Consider the following 21,752-nt stretch of genomic DNA (forward strand, 5'->3'; position numbering starts at 1 on the left):
CTTCATCTTTACTCATACTTTAAGAAAAATGGTCATAGGCTTCAATTTTATGAACTTTTAAGCACCCAAAACTATTCGTAACTCGTTTAGTATTGAATTTTAGACATACTGCATGGCTTCCAATAAAGAGTGGGCGGGACTCCCTACCATTTGAGAAATTGCATTCATTGATCAATCGCTTGGACGAAATTTAAACCGAAAACTAATCTTTTGAATTTCTAATTCGGTAAATCTCGAACAAAGCTAGAAATAGCAGACTCTCCTTAAGTTCCCCCCCCCCCGCGTTGTTCCCATTTTAAGCATCGAAGAATCGATAACCAATCGAAATGTTTCCCCAAAGAACGGAAGACAATTTTCGCAAACCATTTATCGAAGCCAAGGCCTAAAAGTCGCAGACGGTTTGACCTAAAATACGAAATAAACCTTCAAATTGCAAATCTTGCTAGAGTTTAATCGAAATTTATTGCGAAAATAGACCAATGATGCTATATAGTTTTGTTTGGGACCGATCTTGAAATATCTTAATACGTCTAGAGAGTTAGAGGCGTTTTTTTTATAGTGATTTACCTGAAGAATACAGTTCAAGGGAAGAACTAGTTGTGACGTCACTACGGGTCTTTTCTTTAGTAACTATATATCTAGTCCATAAAGGTCCGTCCACTGTACCACGGTCAATATTGCTGAAGCCCTCTCTGATTTTCTAGAGAAAAAAATACAGAAATTCCAGCCATTTTCTTTATTGAAAGTCTCCCCATTGGGTAACTCTCACATCTATAGACTTGATCCGCTTCAGCACGCGGGATAAGTTTGTCTCGCGCGCTATTCAATTATCGGAAGAGCATTTCTCTCTAGCGATATACACTAACCAAGAAGCGATATCTAGTTTATTAGGGAGAAGGTATAAGATGCCTAAGTATTCGCGCGTCATAGTCCCAGTCCCCCTTTCAAAATACAAGGGGGGGGGACGTAAAAGGAGGCCCCGGGCTATTTCGCCTCCTCTCCTCAGTCGCAAAATATGACTGTAATTTTCGTCATTCGCGTCGCGCTGACGTGCACGAGTTTTCAAGAACCAATGAGATGCTGGTTGTAATTGAGAGGCGGCGGGGTTAACTCCGGACCTACTATACGTTTGGACTGGAGATAAAGCAAGCTGGAAATGTGCAGGCGAATTTATACCTTCTCCCTAATAAACTAGATATCACTTCTTGCACTAACCAACGGATTCTGGCGCCAAAAATAAAAAGGCGGGAAAAGTAAAAAGGACAATTCCCGCCAAATAAAAATGACACTGTAACTCTAGGTTCCGTATGGGAAAGGTGAAACCATACCCATTTGGCAGCTCTTCTAGGATAGTACAGAGAGAGTCTTATATAGTTTTGCGCTTTCGTTTTGGGACCTTAGATACATCGACGCTGTCATCTAGTCTCGGGTCGTGTCGTCATCTTTTAATTTAATGAACCAATGGTCGTCATGGTACCATGGTTAAGGGACCCGAAAAGTTGCTGCAAACGTCGTCTTACACCGACCCACCACTAGAAATAGAGCCTTAATTCTCTCGCTAGTTTACCAAAAGAATTCAAATTCCAAAAGTCTCGTTATTCGTTAATGTTAGGCTTAAGTGCTTGCTAGCTAGGCCTTGGTTTTTTTTTTTTTTTTTTCGTATATTGCATTACAACCAAAGGAAAAGTTTCGGTTTACTCTTTTTAACTTTTTTTTCCTTCAAAAACTCCCACTCTTAATTAGGCCTAATTAACGAATTAACCTTACGTTAATGGATGAAGGGAATTTAGACTCGATTCTTGGGAATTTCTGGGTTTTTTTTTGTCTCCTTATTTCTATTGAGGTTTTCAACGTTCAAAAGGAGTACGTTAATTGATAGTCATTTTGTCCCCTCACAATTAGGATGAAATCAAGACCTTAAATAAGTCCCCGGAACCTACATTCTCACCAAGATTAGAACACACTCATTTCGTAAGGAAATTCGTACGTTCTCAGATCTTTATTGGGTTCTTATAGTGAAACGTATTAAAACTTGTAAACCAAACAAATCATTTGAAAATACTAACTTTGCCTGTATTGATTCGTATTTCTCAAGTGAATTGGTCTTAAAATTGGTTCGAATCGATTCTTACGTGTTCTTTCCGAGCTATCCCACCAATTTTCGAAGTTTCTAAGCAAAAACACAACGAAATAAACACAAGTTATATAATATACCTTAATATAGAGACTCTATAGTTCAGTTCAAGACGATGTCTTCAAGAGCAGTTTGCAATGACTCAATAAAACGAATTCAATCATTTTTTTCCGTAGAGTGGGTTAGCTATTTGAGGAAAGCCAATATAACTACAGAATTTCCATATCATTAATGAAATATCTTAACTTTAATAGGATGTGTAAAGAAGGCATTGGTGGGTGGGTAAAAATTATTTGAAGTACGTCACAGGCACCACGTGACGCCAAGATCCATAGACTCCGCATGAAGTTGGGACAGGACACCTATAGTCCTTGTTTTTCGCGAGATAAAACGTACTAAGTTTCTTTGAACCACGCCCCTCCTCGATCACGTGTCTCTGACGTATTTCAAATAATTACTACCCACCCTCCAATGCCTTCTTTAGAGTCTCGAATATCCAAAAGAAAACAGTTCACCAAAGCTTTATTGCACGCAATCCTTGCAATAATATAAACAAACGGATCTAGTATTTTTTACTACAGTTTGTAAACTACACTTGAAGCAAACTATGCCGGTATATCCTAACTGACCAGCACCACCCTTTTGCCCCCCGACGTCCACTCCTGGTAAGCGTGGCCTGGATTTATTTATAGCCCGTAGTATCGTTTATTTTCTATTTGGTTCCTTGGTTGCCCTGACTCAGTAGAAGTACCGCTCCTAAGGCAAAAAGTTATATTTACCGAAGTGTGTACCTTCGGTCGGTCGGACGGACGGACGGACGGAGTCAAGTCGTAGAACTAGAAACGTATTGTTGCCATAAACTATCGATGATTCCTCGCGAGCAATATCAAGAATCATCCTGCTACAGATAAATTCGACTCTTTACGATTCTACTTCCTCACTTCCTGTTAAGATCTTGGGAAGTGCATGTACGTGCCACGTACGGCTTCAGGTTCTCTAGAATTGCGCGCTATCTCTAGTTGTTTACTCTCTCTCTAAATCAAAAAGGATGCGTTTTATCAAAGTTTTCTTAGTTCGGTTTTAAAAGTTGGAAAGTTTACTTTGCATCGATTGTATAGTACGAATATCGATCTGTTTTACAATACCGATCAATTACGATTCAATTCAAAGGTCTTGCTATTCTGTGAATGTTAGTTAATTGTTGAAATTGTCTGCTGTGATTCTCTCGGTTGAATTGTTTTGAATTTCGGAAGCTTTACCGTTGGTTTTTTTATTTGGGATTTGAAGTTGTGAGTGAATTCAAGGGTGTTTGTTTTTGAAATTTATGTGAAATTTAAGTGACATTCCATGAAATGTGAAATATAAGCGAAATTCCATGAAAGTTAAGTGAAATTCCATGAAAGTTAAGTGAAATTCCATGAAAGTTAAGTGAATGTTAAGTGAAAGTTGAGTGAAATTTATGTGAAATTCCTTGAAAATTATGTGAAATCCCTTGAAATTTCGTGAATGTTTAGTGAAATTTCGTGAAAAATAAGAGAATTTTACAGGAAATAAATACCTTCTTCTATTTTCCTTTTAAAAAATCACGAATTCTATTATTTCGAAACAAAATTCGCCTAATTTAGGTAGGAAGTTCCATTTTATTTTGTTGCTGAGACGAAATTCGTTAGCGCTTAGCCCCTTGGGAGGATCGATTAATAAGTCTTTGTGTTTGACGTTTTTAGCCCAGGGTATATATATATATATATATATATATATATATATATATAAGAGCACCTAGATTTTTCAGTTGAAAGAAAAGTATTTTCGGATACTTTAGGAAACGGATATACCCTCTTATCTTCTCAAGAAAGTCTTCGCGCGGTTTCAAAAGTTTTTCTCGCTTTTTGTCGTGTCACGAAGAAAAGAACGAACCAACCAACTTTCTTTTTAAGCGTAAGGATTTAAGGATACTTGGCCAAGGTAATGTTATCGCTCTTGTTCCGCCCGGAAGTCCCAAGCTCAACGATTTTCAATGGAAAAGAATTTGTTTCGATATATTTTTTATAGGCCTACATTTTTTCTTCTTCTCTTATCGTTTGAAACACTTTGAGCTTTTGAATCGAAGTCGGTTTAATATATTTGCATTCGGGAAAATATCCCTCTTTTTAAGACTCATTTAATGCAAAATAAGTATTTTTGAAAAGTTATCCGGCTGGATGTGTTCACACCTAAAATAATGAAGTAAAAATATCCCATAGAATTTTACGTAGAATTGAATCCCATACGTTTACCTAAATCGTACAAAACGTCTTTGGCTCTATGGGAAGTGCTTTGTTATTAAATGAGTTGGAACGGCTTCAGTGTTATATTCCCTTTAAATTTTAATGAAATAAGAGGTAGGCCTAGTTAGATTCCTTGTTGTTATAGAGAGCTCTAGAATTTAACCAAAAAAAAAAACGAGTTATAGCTGCTTTGCACGTGAAAAAACATCAATTAATTTAGAGGGAATAGATCGACTAACAGTAAAATCAGTTGATTGAATTTGATATTAAGGATTAAATGGATAAAAATAAGTTAAAAAAAATTGCAATATCTGAACTTCAGTCAATGCATAAACCTCTCACATATCGTTTGTTTTTTCGGCCTTGGTCCAAACAAAGTCGTTTTATTTATAATTTCAATTAGGCTTAGCACCGATATTTAAGCCTTGGTCTATTGAAATACAATCAATTTGAGCTGTTTTTTTATTATTCGTAAAGGGGAATGTATGTAATCAGCGTGAGAACTAGCTGCTCCAATTATATCATTATCTCTCTCTCTCTCTCTCGCGACCAAAATAAGACCATCGAAAGACATTACGCTCTGCATTGAAAAGACGTACAAAAAAATGTTCATCCATAAATCTGTATTTTTTGACAGCTTGATGAAATAGCAAAGGCCTAGGGCCAGCTTTTATCTTCCGCTTCGTTTTCCTTTCACTATAGTTTCAGTCTCTCTCGAGTCGCTAGTATACTCGAATATTATTGGAATGATATCCCATAATCCAGAACTCATTTTTATTCATACTTTTCTGGTACTGGCCAATACCTCATTTTTTTACTAACATAAAAAATGACAGATGTTGGACCAAGAAATAATGATTCCAAACTAACGAGGGTTTGAAAAATATCAGTTCCTTTTAATAAAATAACGTAATAAGAATAAGTGACCCTTTAGTTGAACAGATCAGTGTATACGAATTAAATCCAGAGCAATTTATGTCGAATTTTATGATGTTATTTAGAGCAAATTAAGAACGAAATCAGAGCTGGAAAATGGAGTTGGAGTTGCTCAGGGCTTGTTAATGTTTCTATTTTAACTCAAAACCCCTACAGCATCAAACAATCCTTAAGAAAATGTCATACTTATTGATATTATGTCACTTATGGTTTCTTTAAAAATAACATAACATACATGTAAGCTTCTAAAGAAAAATGATAAATCTTTACCGTTATTTTTTATACGATAGTTTTTTATATCTTATATAAAGATGATTTTAATGAGAAAGTTTGTATTTATTTTGTATCTATTTTTTCTCTTGCCATTGTTTGTTTCTTTAGCTCGAGATTCATCGGAGTACGCTTTTATAACTCGAGCCAACAGTACGGGAAGTACGGGAGCTCCGCCAACCAACGTCAGGATACCCGCTTCCAGAAGCAATAGCACAAGTACATCTTTACTTGGAAAAGATGATAAACCTACCAAGAAAATTTCAGCGGCTGGGGTAAGTCTTTTTTAAGCTACGTTTTCAATCAAGACAAGAAGTGATATCTAGTTTATTAGGGAGAAGGTATAAATTCGCCACATTTAGAACTAGCTTTATCTCCAGTCCAAACGTATAGTAGATCCGGAGTTAATCCTAGCCTCTAAATTACAAAAAGCATCTCATTGGTTTGTGAAAACTCACGTCAGCGCGACGCGAATGATGAAAATTACAGTCGTATTTTCCGACTGAGGAGAGGAGGCGAAATAGCCCGGCCTCCTTTTACGTCCGCCCCCCTCTTGTATTTTGAAAGGAGGACTGCAGGGACTATGGCGCGCGAATACTTTTAGGCATCCTATACCTTCTCCCTAATAAACTAGATATCACTTCTTGATCAAGCCTTTTTTATTAGTAAAAACATTCGAGCTTATACTCTGCTTTAATAGTAGCAGAAAAAACATAAAATCTGCGTTGTTTTCAAATAACCCTGCTTGAAAGGCACTCAACAAACTGAAATAGGCGATATAGACCTAGCTCAGGTGTATTTATGGAATTCATTAAAGTTCAGGTTACCACTAAAACTTTATCTCATTGTCGTTAAAGGTTCTAAACTCCCGTTAAGCAAATGAACCATTACCGGAAGACGTTAGGTATTTCCTTTCTGTTGAGCCTAGGTAAAGACAATGATACCATAAGGCTATAAACCTCTTCATAAGTATGTGAGTCGAAAGGGTGGTAGCTATGATAATGCATCCTTTGTACAAGGGTAGAGGCTCGAGTCTACCATGTACGCGGTATTAAGGGATACGATGCACATAAGTTCATTACATATGTTCACCATAAGTATATCAATGGTTACAAACTGGAGCTTGTAATTTTGAAGTGAATGAGGTAGGTCATAGATTCGAGGTAAAGCGAAGACGCCTGGTGAGGCGCTGCTGTCAAAGGCTTAGTAATGCAAACTAAATAGGACCTAGATGGAAGTCCTGCAAAATTAACCACCGAGTGTAGGACTTCAATTCTCGCTTCCGTCGTTCTCCCTCGAACTAGCTCGAGCTGCAAGTCTCTCAGAAGCATTACGAAGTATAGGTAGTGTCATACTTATGGAGAATATCTTATAAACTTATGCTATGCATTTATAGACTTAGGATGATATTCAGAAGTTGAGAATTAGTTTTTAAATTACCTAAAATTACTTTCCAAAGGATTATGAAACCCATTTGGTTTAATCTCGAGTAGTAGATTATCAAAATCAAAATCTTTCTAAATAGAAGGTGAAGGGTTTTGTTAGTATGGTATAATATGAAACCTCAGGACTACGACATGAAGAGTAATAGAGTAATGACATCTTTATGGTTTTCACAATATTAGAGGCTATTGAGAAATAACCTTAGGTGCCTTTTATACCCCCCCCCTTCTTTTTTTCTGGGTAGAGAAAAATTTTCTCTAAAAACCCTCTTCTGTAGATTTCCCTCAGGAAATTTTAAAACCCATTTTCTTTTTGCTGGATGGACAATTTTTTTCCCAACCACGGTCGGTGGTGATTCAAGCCATTCCTATTCAACGTTCTTGTAGTGAAAATGTTATGTAGTTTTATCTGTATTTTTTTCTCTCTTTCTGTGAAGCATTTTGAAGGCTTTAGATGCCTAAAACCCGTAATATTTTTTGGGTTTTATTCTTTCGCTTTATATCACCTTGGTAATCATTTATTGTTATGGGACGTGAAAATCGTTATCAGATAGCTAGCTAGATATATATATATATATATATGTTCTTTTCTTGAATTATATCGTGTCAGACGCTCGTAGTTTGTAGTAAAAGTATAAGAAGTTAATGAAAAAAGTGCACTCAATATACAGGGTGTTTCTGATAAGTCTTCATGCATAAATTAAGAGGGATGTTCTTTGGGAAATCAATTTTGAGTCCAAAATGTAACTTCTATCTATGACATTTTGTTTGCCACAAGGGACACCGTTTCAAATCGAGTTATGATTTGATTTGAGTGTTTTAGGGATGACCCCTTAATTAATTAAATTAGAAATCAATGTCATGAATCAGTTTCTTTATTAAACTTTAAGGGGTCATCCGTAAAATACTCTTTACAATCATACCTCGAAAACTGTTACCCTTTGGGTAAACTGACGTAGAAGTTACATTTTCTACTCAAAATTGCACATACTATCCTTAAATTATGGTTATGGGTTTCTGTTAATAAAATTGATTTTACGATAGGGTACTAGATATAGTTTACGCACCATTTTTATTGGCCCTAATAAATCTCGTGAAAAATGTACTACGTCATTTTATTTATTTATAATTTATTTAATATTTTAACAGCTATAGCCAGCTAGAGAGAGAGTTCCTAGGGAGTTTTATTATAGTATTGTTATTACGTAGTGATAAATTCTATCCAAACCACGCGCTATATTCGTCAATTTATATTCCCTTAAACTAACAATGTCATCTACCTAAGCCTTGTACGAAAATTATTATTCATTTTAAACAAAAACATTTACATTAGGCTTAGTTTTCCAAGTTAAGCGAATAGCTCGCATTTTACAATATGCTTGTAACATCGCCAGTAATTTCAGTGAGTTTCTCTTATTTATAATATGTTATTCGAGGGGCTAATCACTCACGCCTGTATATTCGATGTACCTTTAACTGTTTTAACAAGAATATCAGAGTGGTTACCCCCTCGTTTATCTAATTGTCAGGGTTATTGTTTTGTATGCAATATGCAGTATGAAAATATAATAAATATCCCTAATGAAGCGGTGTTAGAGTAATTGTAATTAATTATCAGGGGGAATTCCAAAACGCTCGCGAAATATAACATGCAGGTGTGTAATACAAAGTGTATCGTCATCATTGGGGAATTTCATCTGATGAATTTCGCGGTTTAAAAGGATGGTAAAGGTTGCCTCGAGCACTTCACAGATTAGCCCGATAATCCAGGTGATTAAAATTATTTAAATGATTCACAATGACAGGGATAATTTAGTTTATCAATTAAATTGCTTTAAAATTGGTTAAAAATCTCAAATTTCTTTAGAAGATTTGCTTAAAAATCTCAAATTTCTTTAGAAGATTTGCTTGAAAATCTCAAAATTCTTTAGAAAAATTAATTAAAACCTCAAATTAATTCAGAAAAATTACTTGAAACCTCAAATTAATTCAGAAAAAAATGCTTAAAATTCTCAAATAACTTAGGAAAAAATTGCTTGAATATCTCAAAATTTCTTTGGAAAAATTCCTTTAAAATGTCAAATTTATTCAGAAATTTTTTTTTAAAAATCTCAAAAATTCCTCAGAAAAATTGTTTAAAAATCTTAAACAATCCGCAGAAAAATTTGCTTGAAAACCTCGAATTTCTTCAAAAAAAATTGCTTAAAAATTCAAATTTAGTGGACTTGTGCCTTGCAAGTAATAAAACAAAATGATTTGAAGATAGTGACTTGCTCCTCTTTAAAATGAAATAAATAATCGGTGCGCATAATTAGCAAATTTTATTTGTCTTATAAAGGCGTCATTTTGTCGACATCCGATTTGTCAACCTATAGATAATGACGTTCAAGTACCGCGTAACCAACGAAAGCAAACGTGTATAGTGACTTGGGAAAAGGGGGTGTATTTCGAATTGATTGCATTGTCTCCTAGATTAGATAATCACGACTAATTCCGTTAAATCTTTTCCTCTCATTCATTTAGAGTCAAAGAGGTCGTCGTAACGCCTTGATGTCGGCCGAGGAACTAGTCAACGCTGAAGTGGCATTCGGACCCATCGGCATCACGGATAGCCCATGGAAGCCAGCGGGCAGTCAAACCAGACGGCCACCTTTAGCTCGTAAAGGAGGTTCCATTTTCTCAAATCCATTCAAAACGGTAAGTACTTTTAGTATTCAAGTTCCGTGTCTGTCATTTCAAACTTTGTACTGTCTGTTATATATAAACTACCAAGTTTTGTTATCATTAATTTTACTACGATAATTCGAGGTATATAAGGTACATATAAGATATGTTTCATAAGTATATGCTAGAGACTTACAGCTCGAGCTAGTTCTAGCAGAATGACGGAAGCGAGAATTGAAGTCCTACAATCGGCGGTTAATTTTGCAGGACTTCCATCTAGGTCCTATTTAGTCTTCATTACTAAGCCTTTGACAGTAGCGCCTCACCAGGCCTCCCTCGCTTTACCTCGAATCTATGACCTACCTCATCCACTTCATGACAATCTCCAGTTTGTAATCAATGACAAACTTATATGGAACATATCTTATAAACTTATGATCTTGCTTAATTTGACATACGAAGCTCTCAATATAGTGAAACTTCAAATCAGCTGTCCCTGACCTCAAAATGTGTATATATTTATATATTTGCATTCGTGACTTTGAATGAATTTGTTGATTTTCACTTTAACCTATATTCCTGGGCTTGTCAGTTGGATTGTAATTGTACGATATCGCTTTACATTACTAACAAAGCTTGAACAACCCTCGTATCTCCAATAATACAGTGCCAACTAAAATTTCAAAGCAATCTTCGCAAATACATATGTGGGATTATCGTGGGGTTGGACATTAACGGAAACTTTTTCAAACCTGCATGGAAATCTTTTGAATTTACAGAGACAAATTTGGATTTTATTCGACATTAGTTTAAAGTATTCCATGGCATAGTGAAAGGTTAATTAGACGTAAACTAGCGCGTAGGGATACATATACTAAATTCCATAGAGACGATTCAGACGAAGAACAATAAATGAGTTGAAATTATGCAAATTTTAATTTAAATTTTAATATTTCTGAAGTGTCAGGATTTTTAATAATTATCCGACCCACTGACTATCATCGTACGTGTACGTTTTACAACTCCGTTTACCTTCGACCGTCATATCTCGATATGATTCGTTCATTTTTCATTGAGTAATATTTATGGTAATTAATTTTCTCTTCTGGCATATTTATGGATGAATTCAATCGGCTGGTTAGAAAAAAAAAACCCCAGTTACAAAAAACTATAGGTGTTTATGAGTATAGAAATATAATCGTTTAGTTATTGTTTGGGGAGAGCGCCGCGCTCGCTCCATTTTGTTCCGTGACGTCATATAAATGAAGGTGCTCTGCTCCGATTACGGGTCCCTGTGGCAGGTGTTTTTAAAAAACAAACCGTACCTCGCGGTCGGTCGGTCTTTTGGCTGTTTCCATAGCGAGTTAAAATGAGAGCAATGTCGTTGCTACGGAATGTGACAGTCGCTATTTCCAACAGTTAAGACTATATTTGTATTATATTAAATTCAAAGCTATATATAATGTTAGCTTATCTATATATAGAAGTTTCGTTAAATTATTATTATTGTCTTATTCGTTTTAATTTGAATTAATTATGGAAACGATAGCTAAAGAGGTTTTGTCCGAATTATTGTTTAGTTTCTTGCCTAATGCCGCCATGTCAATTACAACACATGGGGTGAGTAATTAGTAGTTTCTAATCAGGGAGGATACCAGGTTTGTCATTAGTTCTTAATACCTCCGTAGTAGCGATAACCAAAACAGCCAATTTAAATTAACAACAACAAATTAATAAACAAACTAAAAAAATCGATTTCAATAAATCTGTATTCGCGTTAGAGATTTTGAAACTGTTTTGAACGTTTTGGCAAATGTGAAACGCCGTTTTCAAATTAATATTTTAAAATAGTATCTGAAGTTCATAAGATATGTTCCATAAGTTTGTCACAGCTGGTTACTGAGAGCTTGTCACGAAGGACGTAGGTTAAACGTCATAGATTCATTCTCGTGAAGCGCTTAGTACAGACTAAATAGGAAGATGGACTGCACAACCGAGTGTAGTCAATTCTCGCGTCATAGCTCGCAGAAAGTCTCTAGCATTACGAAGTGTAGGTGGTGTCGCATCTATGGAACATCTCTTATATAAACTTATGCTAGTATTCATTCGCAATTTTTCCACCTGATAATGGCAAATCGCTTACGCTCCTTTCCTTACCGCCACACTTTCCCTAAATTTCATTTGCCTTTGCACTCTGGGGTATCTACCCCGTCGGTCGAAACATGCAAGCGATAAAAGTCCAGCCACTCTGATGCTCCTAAATTTTATTTAGTTCCTTTTGGCTAGACAGACCCATAACGGAATAAATCCAATATATTGAATATAAAATAAGTTCCAGCTATGGGTTATGTTAGTTTCTTAGCTATAGGGAATCTGTTATCGTATTATAAATGCGTTTTAGAGTGATGTTATTGTACTACAGAAGTAACTCACGTGTTTGACAGCGCGTATAGGCATAATACCTACTACCTCTATAATGTAAAGGCCTCTTTGCCGCGTGTCATAAACGTGCATTGAATTCAAGGCTATGACATTTTTCAGGCGACTGGAGCTGTTGTTAAAACGGTTGTAATTGTTTAACCCGATTATTAATGTTTTTCTATAATTCTATTTATCAGGAGCGTGAAAAGATGGATGTATTAACGGACTTATTGAACCAGTACTCGCAATTTGGCATCCCGGAGTTATCTGGACTGTTAAATTTTCATCATTCTTCATCTACGGATGCTGAGAATCCTCGGGATGATCCGTTTTATCTCGAAGATCATTGGAGTCAGTTCGTTAGCAACGCTCATGTAAGCACAATATTATTTTATCGTCAATTATTATTATTTAACAAAGGTTGCCAAATGTTTTTCGTTGTTATTATTCTCTCTGTCTTTACCATATTTTCTAATCACCTTACATCTAACCTCATGCCAGGCCCTTGGTGAGTCAAGAGATTGAACAAAGAAAGGCTATAGTAGTAGTTCACAGTTTGAATCAGTACTTGACCAACTTGACTCACAATGAGGGCCTGACAACACTGCACTGAAGTTTAAGCTGAGAGAGAGGGGGAGAAATTTTCTGTAGCCCTAATAGTGAAAACTATCTATTTAAGTTTATTCATTGTGAAAAAACTTTTTTCAACCAACCAGGAGCTGTCCAAACGTACCCGAAACCAACAGGACGCCATATGGGAGCTTTTACATACCGAAGTCTTTTTCATTCGAAGGCTAGCGGTGATAACAGACGTAAGTTTAGATTTTTTATAAAAAAATTTAAAATATGTATTCTCTACCCCCTCTAACCCCTCCCTGGTGGCAAGGTGTCACATTACGCCTGTGGTTTTTTGAGGGCATCCCATCTCGAAATTTATAACCGTTGACACTTGCTTTTCTTTATGGGATCCCAGGCCAACCATGAGACGAGAGCCCAAGGGTGTTTTTAGCGTAAGCAACGGTCCACTTCTAGCTAAAAAGAATCCATCGATTTTTGTCCCTGGTTGAAACTCGTTCAACGCAACTCTTTGTCACCAATTTTTATCTGAGATTCGGATCCGTTTTCGCCTCATTTTAACTTTCTATTATAATACCCCAAAAATAAAGGGGTTTTCATTCTTTTCAAATTCTTCCCCTTCCTCGATACAATTTTTAGCATTATGAAGCAAAAATTACTTAGGAACTTACGTCATAGTTTTCAGACTAGAAGGACTGACACAATTTACACCAGGAGACAAAGCTACTCGGTGCTGCACTTGTCCGCCAATTACTGCCTGGCCTCCTGGTGTAAATGGTATCAATTCTCCTCGTCTGAAAACTACTTACATAGAAAAATTCTTCAAAACCTTTTTTTAGCTAGCTAACTCATTTCCATTTATCCCTTTCAAATGATAATGGTTTTACTTGAAACCAAATTCAATTAACTTTACACTGAGCCCCTTATGGTAGGTATATGGTAACCTTCATTTATCGTTGGATAAAATATTGTCCAGCTAATAAGTGAAGATAAGTCCAGGGACTCTGGGAGAGGAATTATTTCTCAGCCACGTCGCTAAAAGTTAATTGATTTAATCAGAAGCTTATAACTCCCACCGAAGTTCACATCAGATGCTTGGCACTGGTGATTAATTTTTCTATCGATGCGACCGCAGCGCACTTAGGCGGAATTTTCGATTCTTATCTGCCGTTTAAAACGTAACGAAAGAAAAGTCCCATTAGCTAAAAGGGGCGGTTTCATTTTCGTGAGAGCCAATGATAGTGCGAGGGACATGGGGGGACATCATTCCGGTAAAAATATAGATACAGGCAGAGGCTAGTGAAATTTGATGGGGTATAGTTATGGTGACGTCAATACCGTTTTCTCCAATCGTCTTGAATCACGACTTTAGAAGGGGAAAAAATTTTCAACCCCATGTGTACTTAAAAAAGGAGCTAACGCCGCTCACGGTATAATGCATTGCTGTTAGTAACTCCCAAATAATAAGCTCCTGACTTACCGTAAACTAGTGGGGTAGAGCTCTGTCTCTACGTCCCAATTCCGTTCCGTCTATGGTTGGTAACCCCAGAGTCCATTTGTATCCACGGGGGTCCAGTCTATTAATTAGCCTTTTAAAAGGCGACCGCCAACGGCCTTTAATCTCGCCGCACTCCGAAAGACTATAGACTAGCTGGGAAAGCTAATTAAAGTTTACCTGCGAGGTTTTCCTTTACTATTGGCCCTTGGGAGGGTAGTTTCCCGTTTTTTTCTGTTGATTATTTTTCCCGTCTAAGTTCTAAATGAACTTCTAAGACTAATTTTGATATATTTTCTTTTCTTTGTCACAGCTTTTCATTGCCTGTCTATGCAATCTACAAAATGAATGTATTCTCAATGAGGTAAGAATAAATATTATTAAATTTTTTAAGTAAGGGGTTGGGGAGGTCACCTTCTTGGGTTATTTACCTCGCGCTAAGAACCACCGCTAGAGGCAGTGCGAGTTGGTTAGCCTTCTACATGGTGTGGTGAATTCGGACTCCATCTAGGGTTGCCTCTAAAAAAACTAACAGAATGGATGGTTTATTCTAGAACATATTTGAATCCTTTAAGCCAATAAAATAAAATTTCAGATTGAAATTCAATATTTTGTATTGAAGGTCGTCTTCCAAAGTTAAAATGGAATTCATATATTTATTTTGGGTTTTAAATGAAACGTCAATGTACTCTGGTTTTAAGGGGTATAAAAATAGGTCTAAAAATGATGGAACACTTTAGGATAAACAACGCCAGTAAACGGTTGACGTCCTTTTTAGACAAGCCACAATGATAGATCGCTAGAATAAGTTGAATTTACATTTTCACCCAACAAACGCCATCGTCGTCGTGCCTGCCCGGAGGCTCTTAATTGATTTGTACGGGAATACATATACCTTTTAAAACTATTAAAACAATATATATGGTTGGGTTAGGACTAAGCTTAGTTCCAAGAGACAGGAGATTCAACTGCACGTCGAGTATTAAAATGACGGATAGAAATCTCTGTTTTGACAGCAGATGTACCACCACCATATCTTTTGAAATAGTATACCTAGATGGACCACCCAAATTTTGATGTTGAAGCCCAGTTAGGCCGGGCTAACCGTCATAAACGCTAGTATTTTATTTATTGTTAGGATAAACCAACTAAGAAAGGCTATACTTTCTTGGCTTGACCATAGCGTTGATATTTTCTCCAAGGGGTCGGACATTATTATAATATGGTTTTAGGCTTAAACGTTCCCTCAACAAACAACTCGAGTAGGCCTATATTTGTTTCACTAAGTTATTTTAAGCATTTCTATTTTTATTTCGGTAACTTCTAGATTGACACGGAGAAGATGTTCAGTAACATATCGGAAATCTATGCAGCGAACCATCGTTTTTGGATGGATCATCTCTTGCCCATGTTGAACGCTTCTCGAAGCAGCCACGAACCCCTCAATCCAACTCTCATGAAAGAAGGCTTTCTCAAAGTAAGTAAAAATAAAGATAAGATATAGTATATCGGTCTCCCCCTTTAAGAGTTTCCAATAATAACATCTTGCCCCGTCTTTTATTCATTCAGTTCGAACAGATCTTTCAAGCTTACATTCGATACTGTATCGACCATCAGTCGTGTCTGCAATACGTGAAAGATCGTCATAAAGACAACGAACTCTTCAAGGCCTACGTGGCGGTAAGTTTTACCCTTGACCTTTTTCTCACCTGCATCTCACTATCAAGACTTAGCAATATGATAAATAGATCTAAATTAAGTGTTTACGACGCTAAGCCTAATTGTCTTTCGGTTTGTACCCGTTTCTTTTTGCAGTGGTGTGAAACGCAAAAAGACTGTGATAGACTACGATTGGTCGACTTATTGGTGAAACCGGTTCAAAGGTTAACCAAGTACTCGCTGCTTCTCAAAGCCATTCACAAGAAAACCGATAGCGAGCAACTCAAAAATGATCTCATTGAAATGGTAAGAACTAAAAGATCAAGAAACCTTATCTTAAACCTAAATTTTGAAAGTTTTAACATTTTAACCCTAACAAAATCGATGGATTGAGTCACCGTGAATTTACCTTGAATCAACTGTCTATTTATGCTTTGTGTTTAGAACGAAGCCGTTGAGAAATTCGTTGTTAGTGTAGACGCGACGATGCGTCAGAGATCGGAACAAGAAAGGTTGTCCTCCATCATCGGAAGAATTGAAAGTTACGACGCCATCGACACGAACAACGACGAATTGGACAGGGTCTTGAAAGAACACGTCAGTCTCGATTTGACGTGTCCTATGCCAGGATGCGGTAATCAACAAAGCCGGCAACTTCTACTCGAAGGATCTGGACTCAAACTCAGAGACACTTCGTCTAGCAAGGTAAGGAAAATGTTTCTAAACGTTTCACTTCAATGTCAGCTAGTTGACCTTGACCTAAATGACGTGGCGATTTAATTACGTCACGCGATACTATGTCATTACCAATAAACCGTGTAATTGCTGAGTTTTTCATTAAGAGTTGAGTATTTGGTTCAATTAAGAAGTGAAACTGTCTGTATCTATCGCTGCTATAGCTGAAAGTGAGATTAAGTGATTGGTTATATAATTTTCAAGGTCAAATTAACTAGAATCGATGAAAAGCATCCAACTTTCATAATTATATTCAGTACTTTGCGTGAGTAGGGAAACAAAAATGTTGTCTAGACGCTAAATTATGACATTACTCGCGTTTAACAGGCGTTATGACGTACGTAATGCATTTCGCTAGCGTTCTTATCGCACGTGGCTAGCTATATTACTATAGTGGGAGACTAGAGTAATAAGCCAAGGCTTAAAAACGCTTACTGGCCTTTTCCGATAACCTCCCAGCCTCTTAAAACGCCTCCTCAATCCTTTGGCGGAAGGTCGACTTCGCATCTATTTTCTTCCTTTGCCATTAAACTCTCTTGAGACAAGTGAAAAACTTAAGTTTTCCGGACTCGCTCAAAACACATTGTGTTTCTGATAAGTGTGCCATAAGTGTTCTTAGGGTCAAATTGAGTGGAAAGTGTTAAAGAACTGAACATGGGGTCTGCAACATTTAGTTATTGAGATATGCGCTCCCAAACATTGGTCCGTTTAATAAGTAACACCATTAAAGTTTTGGCAGACTTATCATAATATATATACATATAATTTTTCGTTTGAGAAATAGACCTTCAAAAGCATAAGTTTATAAATATTGTACCTAGTCTAGTCTCATAGACCATATTATAAACTCAGAGTGAAGTTATTTTCATGAGTGTCTGGGATTTTTCAAATAATCAAATTCATCCAAAATTTCTTGGAATTTTGAAGGTTCAGTTGAAAAAAAGGTTATCCTTTTCTTAATACATGCCTAGGAAAGTTTGGGAATTCGGAAAGATCAACTAAAGAGTTTCCGGGAAAGTATCTGTAATTCGTTAGGCCTAAATTTAACTTTGCAGACTGTCTGTGAAAAACAACTCTTGACTAGGACTATATACCAAGAAATCTTAATTTTACCACACCTGGCATTGGTTATAACTTGACCCTAGTGAATTTTCGGTTTACAACACAGGGTATTTATTTTCCTTCTTTCCTGCCAAATTCCCGTAAAATTGTAAGCTCTATATCTTGGAACTAATCTCTGTGGAGATAGTGTTTCTGGCAAAACAGCAGTTAAAACTAGATAGTTTCCGCGTAAAGAAACCATCGTAAAAACCCTTTTACCAAGATACGGTCTCCTTTTATTCATTCCCCATGAGTAAAATTCAGAATAAAATTCTCATTTTCCCATCTTGAGTTTAGGGCAACAATACCCGGCTATGATACCCTCTTTCTTTACAATCGATACGTCGTTACGCCAAACCCTTATTTCCAAGAAATCTACTCATCTAGCAAATTGAAACTGGGAATTTGAATGGAACATGGAACTGTATGTTTGCTCCCCCTATTCCGCTATGAATTATATTAATCGGTCCATGAATATTTATTAAGTAGTAGCACAGACTATTTTTACAATTTCTTTTAAATTTTTACTTTTTAACAACTTTCATCTCCTATTAATGTCTCCATGCTTCGCAATAATTTCTAAGCTGCAATATTTGAATTGTAGGTATTTATATTTAGTCTAGTTTGTAGGTTAAGAACATTTTTTCAACGATACCGTGCATAAGTTTATAAGATATGTTCCATAAGTATGACACTACCCATACTTCGTAATGCTAGAGACTTACAGCTCGAGCTAGTTCGAGAACGACAAGCGAGAATTGATTACAATTGGTTTTGCAGTCCATCTTACTAGTTAGTCTGTACTAAGCCTTTGGCAGCGCCTCACCAGCCGTCGCTATGACCTACTTCACTTAATGACAAGCTCTCAGTAGCCAGTGACAGACTTATGGAATATATCTTATGACAGTATAATATTCTTGAAGTAATTGAGTAAATTCATGATAAAAAATATTTTGGTCTGGCGATATCAAATTGGTTCTTAATCGCCGTTTTATTTACTTCTTTAAATTTAGTTTTTATTAATTACGAAATTTCGGGACTTTTGGGAAAGATTAAGACTTTGAAGTGTCATTAGGAAATAAAAGGGTCATTTTGTCGACTGATATCGGGGCTTAGGGACCCGCCGGGGATTATGTTGCTTAAACACTAGAGAGTTTAATCATACTACTACAGATAATATTAAAATACCATATAGTAACTGAAGAAGTTTCGTAAATACCAACTAGATTCGAGTTTGCTTAAACTGTCTAAAGAAATTTCGAGACAAGGATATACCGCTATGATTCGTGACAAGCAATCGTCAAAAACTCAAAATGAAAGTCGTTATCTTGAATGTCTTCCGCCCCAGAACGTCTGCCCTTTTTATTGGAAACTAGATAAAGAAAACAATAAGAATCTCTCGCCCTACCAAGACTTACTTTATCTCCAAGAGATAAAAAATAAAACATAACCTTATGGCACTGCACGCCCATATCTTAAAGTACATTCTCTGATAAGAACTAAGTTACTAATTTTCTCTCGGTGTGTCTTTATAGGTTGACGTTCATTGTTTCCTATTCACGGACATGTTGCTAATATGTAAACCGAAGAAATTTGACCGGGTACGCGTCATACGTCAACCTTACGTCGTGGACAGATTGGTTTTGTCCGAACTGAGAGATAGTAGCGGAATTTTGGCCGTTTATTTGAACGAATATCGAGTAGCCACTGCGGCGTTCATTCTTTATTCATCCGAAAGTAAATTGTGGTTGGAAAATATACGGAAAGCTCAGGTATGTTGACTTAAGATTGAAGATTTAACTTAAGTTGTAATTTGTGTTCATTGAAGAGATATTGCTTGAAAATAGCAATGTTTTAACACACGTCTATTTGGTACTGTATTTTCAGGAAATGTATTCGGAAGCCAAGAACGCGGCATCAGTCACGGAACGTCAATCATTCGGTTTCTTGAAAGCCTCCGACGAGGACGAAGATTACGACTTCCCATCTAGGGCGTTGATGCTAGTCGCTAGATCGCCTCGTAGTTCCAGCCATTCCAGCCTAGTCCATTCTCACAGCGGTTCGGTCGACATGAGCGACCCAGTTTCCGGTGCCTCTGGAAACGTTCCTCAGGGTCCGCCCAATACGTCACCCGTCTCGGGTCGAGATTCTCAAACCAAAGCCTGCAGCATCGAACTCGGCGAGTTGCGCAACACGAGCCATTGCTCGGACGACCTCGAACTGGCTAAGATGCGCTCCAGTAGCGTCGAGACCAGAGTCAGCGTCACCGTCACCTCACCGCGACCCGAAAGAAGGGCCTTCTTCCTCAAAGGCGCCAATAACGGGTCGACATCTCCGGGAGCTATACCAACCGGGAACACTTTGTCTTTAAGCGTTCCTTGTTTGGGTGAAGTTGTGGATAGTCGAGACGATCTCCCCACAATTCAGGTTGGTGTTTGGGGTGCATTAATATCCTAATTAACTCTTCTTAGTTGAATTATTACTAATTTAACTTTACTCTTCAGCTTCCCATTCTTCCATCCCCTCCGATCAACCGTTTAACATCGTCCTTATCCCCGAGATCTCTTCAACGCATCGCTCCAATTAATGCCAAACCACCTTTAATCAAAACCAAAAACATTTCTGGTCTGGTCACTCACAGCGCGCCACCCAGCGAAGGTCCTAGTCCCGTGCACAGTCTCGAAGGTAGCTTCGGCGATGTCTTAGCCGCCGCGGCGGCGTCTACCGTCTCCTCAACCAATCAGCATCACGTAACGCCAACCGATCACCAGCACCACAGTCATCCCACACCACCCATAACCGGGGCGTTCAGCATGGAATCGGAGGAAGAAATTAACCGAAAACTTAACGTGAAACGCGCGTGTCGGAACGAAAGACGTTACCATACCGCGGACTCGATAGAAAACTTGAAGAAAGAAAAAGATACGAGTATACATAAAAGGTTATCTTGGAATTACGGACAGCAACAAAGCCAGCCTCCTTCGGGACATATTTACCATTCGGGTGCCAGTTCGGTTAATAGTTGTTGCGGACCTAGTGAGCGTCTATTACGAAACAAACACGTGGCCAAGTGTCTCAGTTCCGAGTCAATATACAGTTCAAGCGGGGTTAGTAGTACGGGCTCCATGCATCTCAGCGTGGGTAGTACGGATTACGACGGTTCGGACATATTGGAGGAACCTTCGTCTTACCACGATTCGGAGTGTATGGACGATACGTTGCTCTTGGACGGAGAAACGGGTGAAAGTAGTACCGATGATAATATCCCTACGCGTCAACACCATCCGCACGGACATCAGACCACCATGAGTAAAGGGGCCAATCCCAGAACGACTAGGAGTACCTTGAGTGACCCGGGCGCCGTTTCGGACGCCTTGGCGGCGGCGGGAGGACATCACAGACAAATGTCTGATCCTCATGGTTCAACGTCTTCGCAGTCTTCTAGTCGCAATCCGCCTCCGGTTCCTCCTCGGAATTTGAGCGTCAATAAGATACCTTCCAACATTAAGATTGACGTGAGCGAAGTGAAAGAAGGCATTTCGTCAGTGCAAATTACGGTCAATGGAGGAGCGGTTCAACATAGCAAACCCTCCAAGGATGATCTTAAACGACTCAAACAGTTACTGTTGAATAGTTGTTCCGTCGAAGCTTCGTGAGTACACTTTTCATTTTGGATTTTTGAGCTTAAAGTCACTTGATTTCTGAGTTCTCTTGAATTTATTGGGATTTAACGTTTTGTACCCTTTTGTTGCCAATAATTTGACTCGCGTTCTATGTTTAATGCTTGTTTCTGAAAATTATTTGGACATTTGCACTTAATAGTTATTGAACCAGTACCTCGTCCACAGAACGTTTGTGCTTTTATTTACGGTTTTCCTGAGATTTTACGTGATTTGTTGCCATGATTTGCCTGAGATTTTACGCGATCTCTTACCATGATTTAGCTCAAGTTTTATTGCAATGCTTTGACTTAGTTCTATGGTTTAATATCTAGGCTTGACCCTCTTCTGTTTTGTGCCAATTTTATCGCTTTTATTTGGCTTGCCAATTTCTGG

General features: G+C 37.5%; 1 protein-coding gene across 4 annotated transcripts in view; it reads left to right on the forward strand.

Annotated features, from left to right (window-relative positions):
• LOC149709963 (uncharacterized) overlaps positions 1–21,752 on the forward strand; it is a 176,960-nt gene that overhangs the window by 150,992 nt on the left and 4,216 nt on the right. For all 4 annotated transcript variants that reach the window (XM_089858379.1, XM_089858387.1, XM_089858383.1 and 1 more), the window contains 12 exons: positions 5,716–5,879; positions 9,570–9,743; positions 12,329–12,505; positions 12,848–12,943; positions 14,516–14,566; positions 15,530–15,679; positions 15,772–15,882; positions 16,018–16,167; positions 16,306–16,566; positions 19,233–19,469; positions 19,585–20,124; positions 20,202–21,349. In XM_089858379.1, coding sequence (XP_089714505.1) covers positions 5,716–5,879; positions 9,570–9,743; positions 12,329–12,505; positions 12,848–12,943; positions 14,516–14,566; positions 15,530–15,679; positions 15,772–15,882; positions 16,018–16,167; positions 16,306–16,566; positions 19,233–19,469; positions 19,585–20,124; positions 20,202–21,349 — 3,259 coding nt within the window. The remainder of the gene's footprint in view (positions 1–5,715; positions 5,880–9,569; positions 9,744–12,328; positions 12,506–12,847; positions 12,944–14,515; positions 14,567–15,529; positions 15,680–15,771; positions 15,883–16,017; positions 16,168–16,305; positions 16,567–19,232; positions 19,470–19,584; positions 20,125–20,201; positions 21,350–21,752) is intronic.

Source organism: Phalangium opilio, unplaced genomic scaffold (assembly GCF_054372755.1).
Source record: "Phalangium opilio isolate 3A_F unplaced genomic scaffold, DU_Popi_V2 ptg000011l_1, whole genome shotgun sequence".
Taxonomy (NCBI): domain Eukaryota; kingdom Metazoa; phylum Arthropoda; class Arachnida; order Opiliones; family Phalangiidae; genus Phalangium; species Phalangium opilio.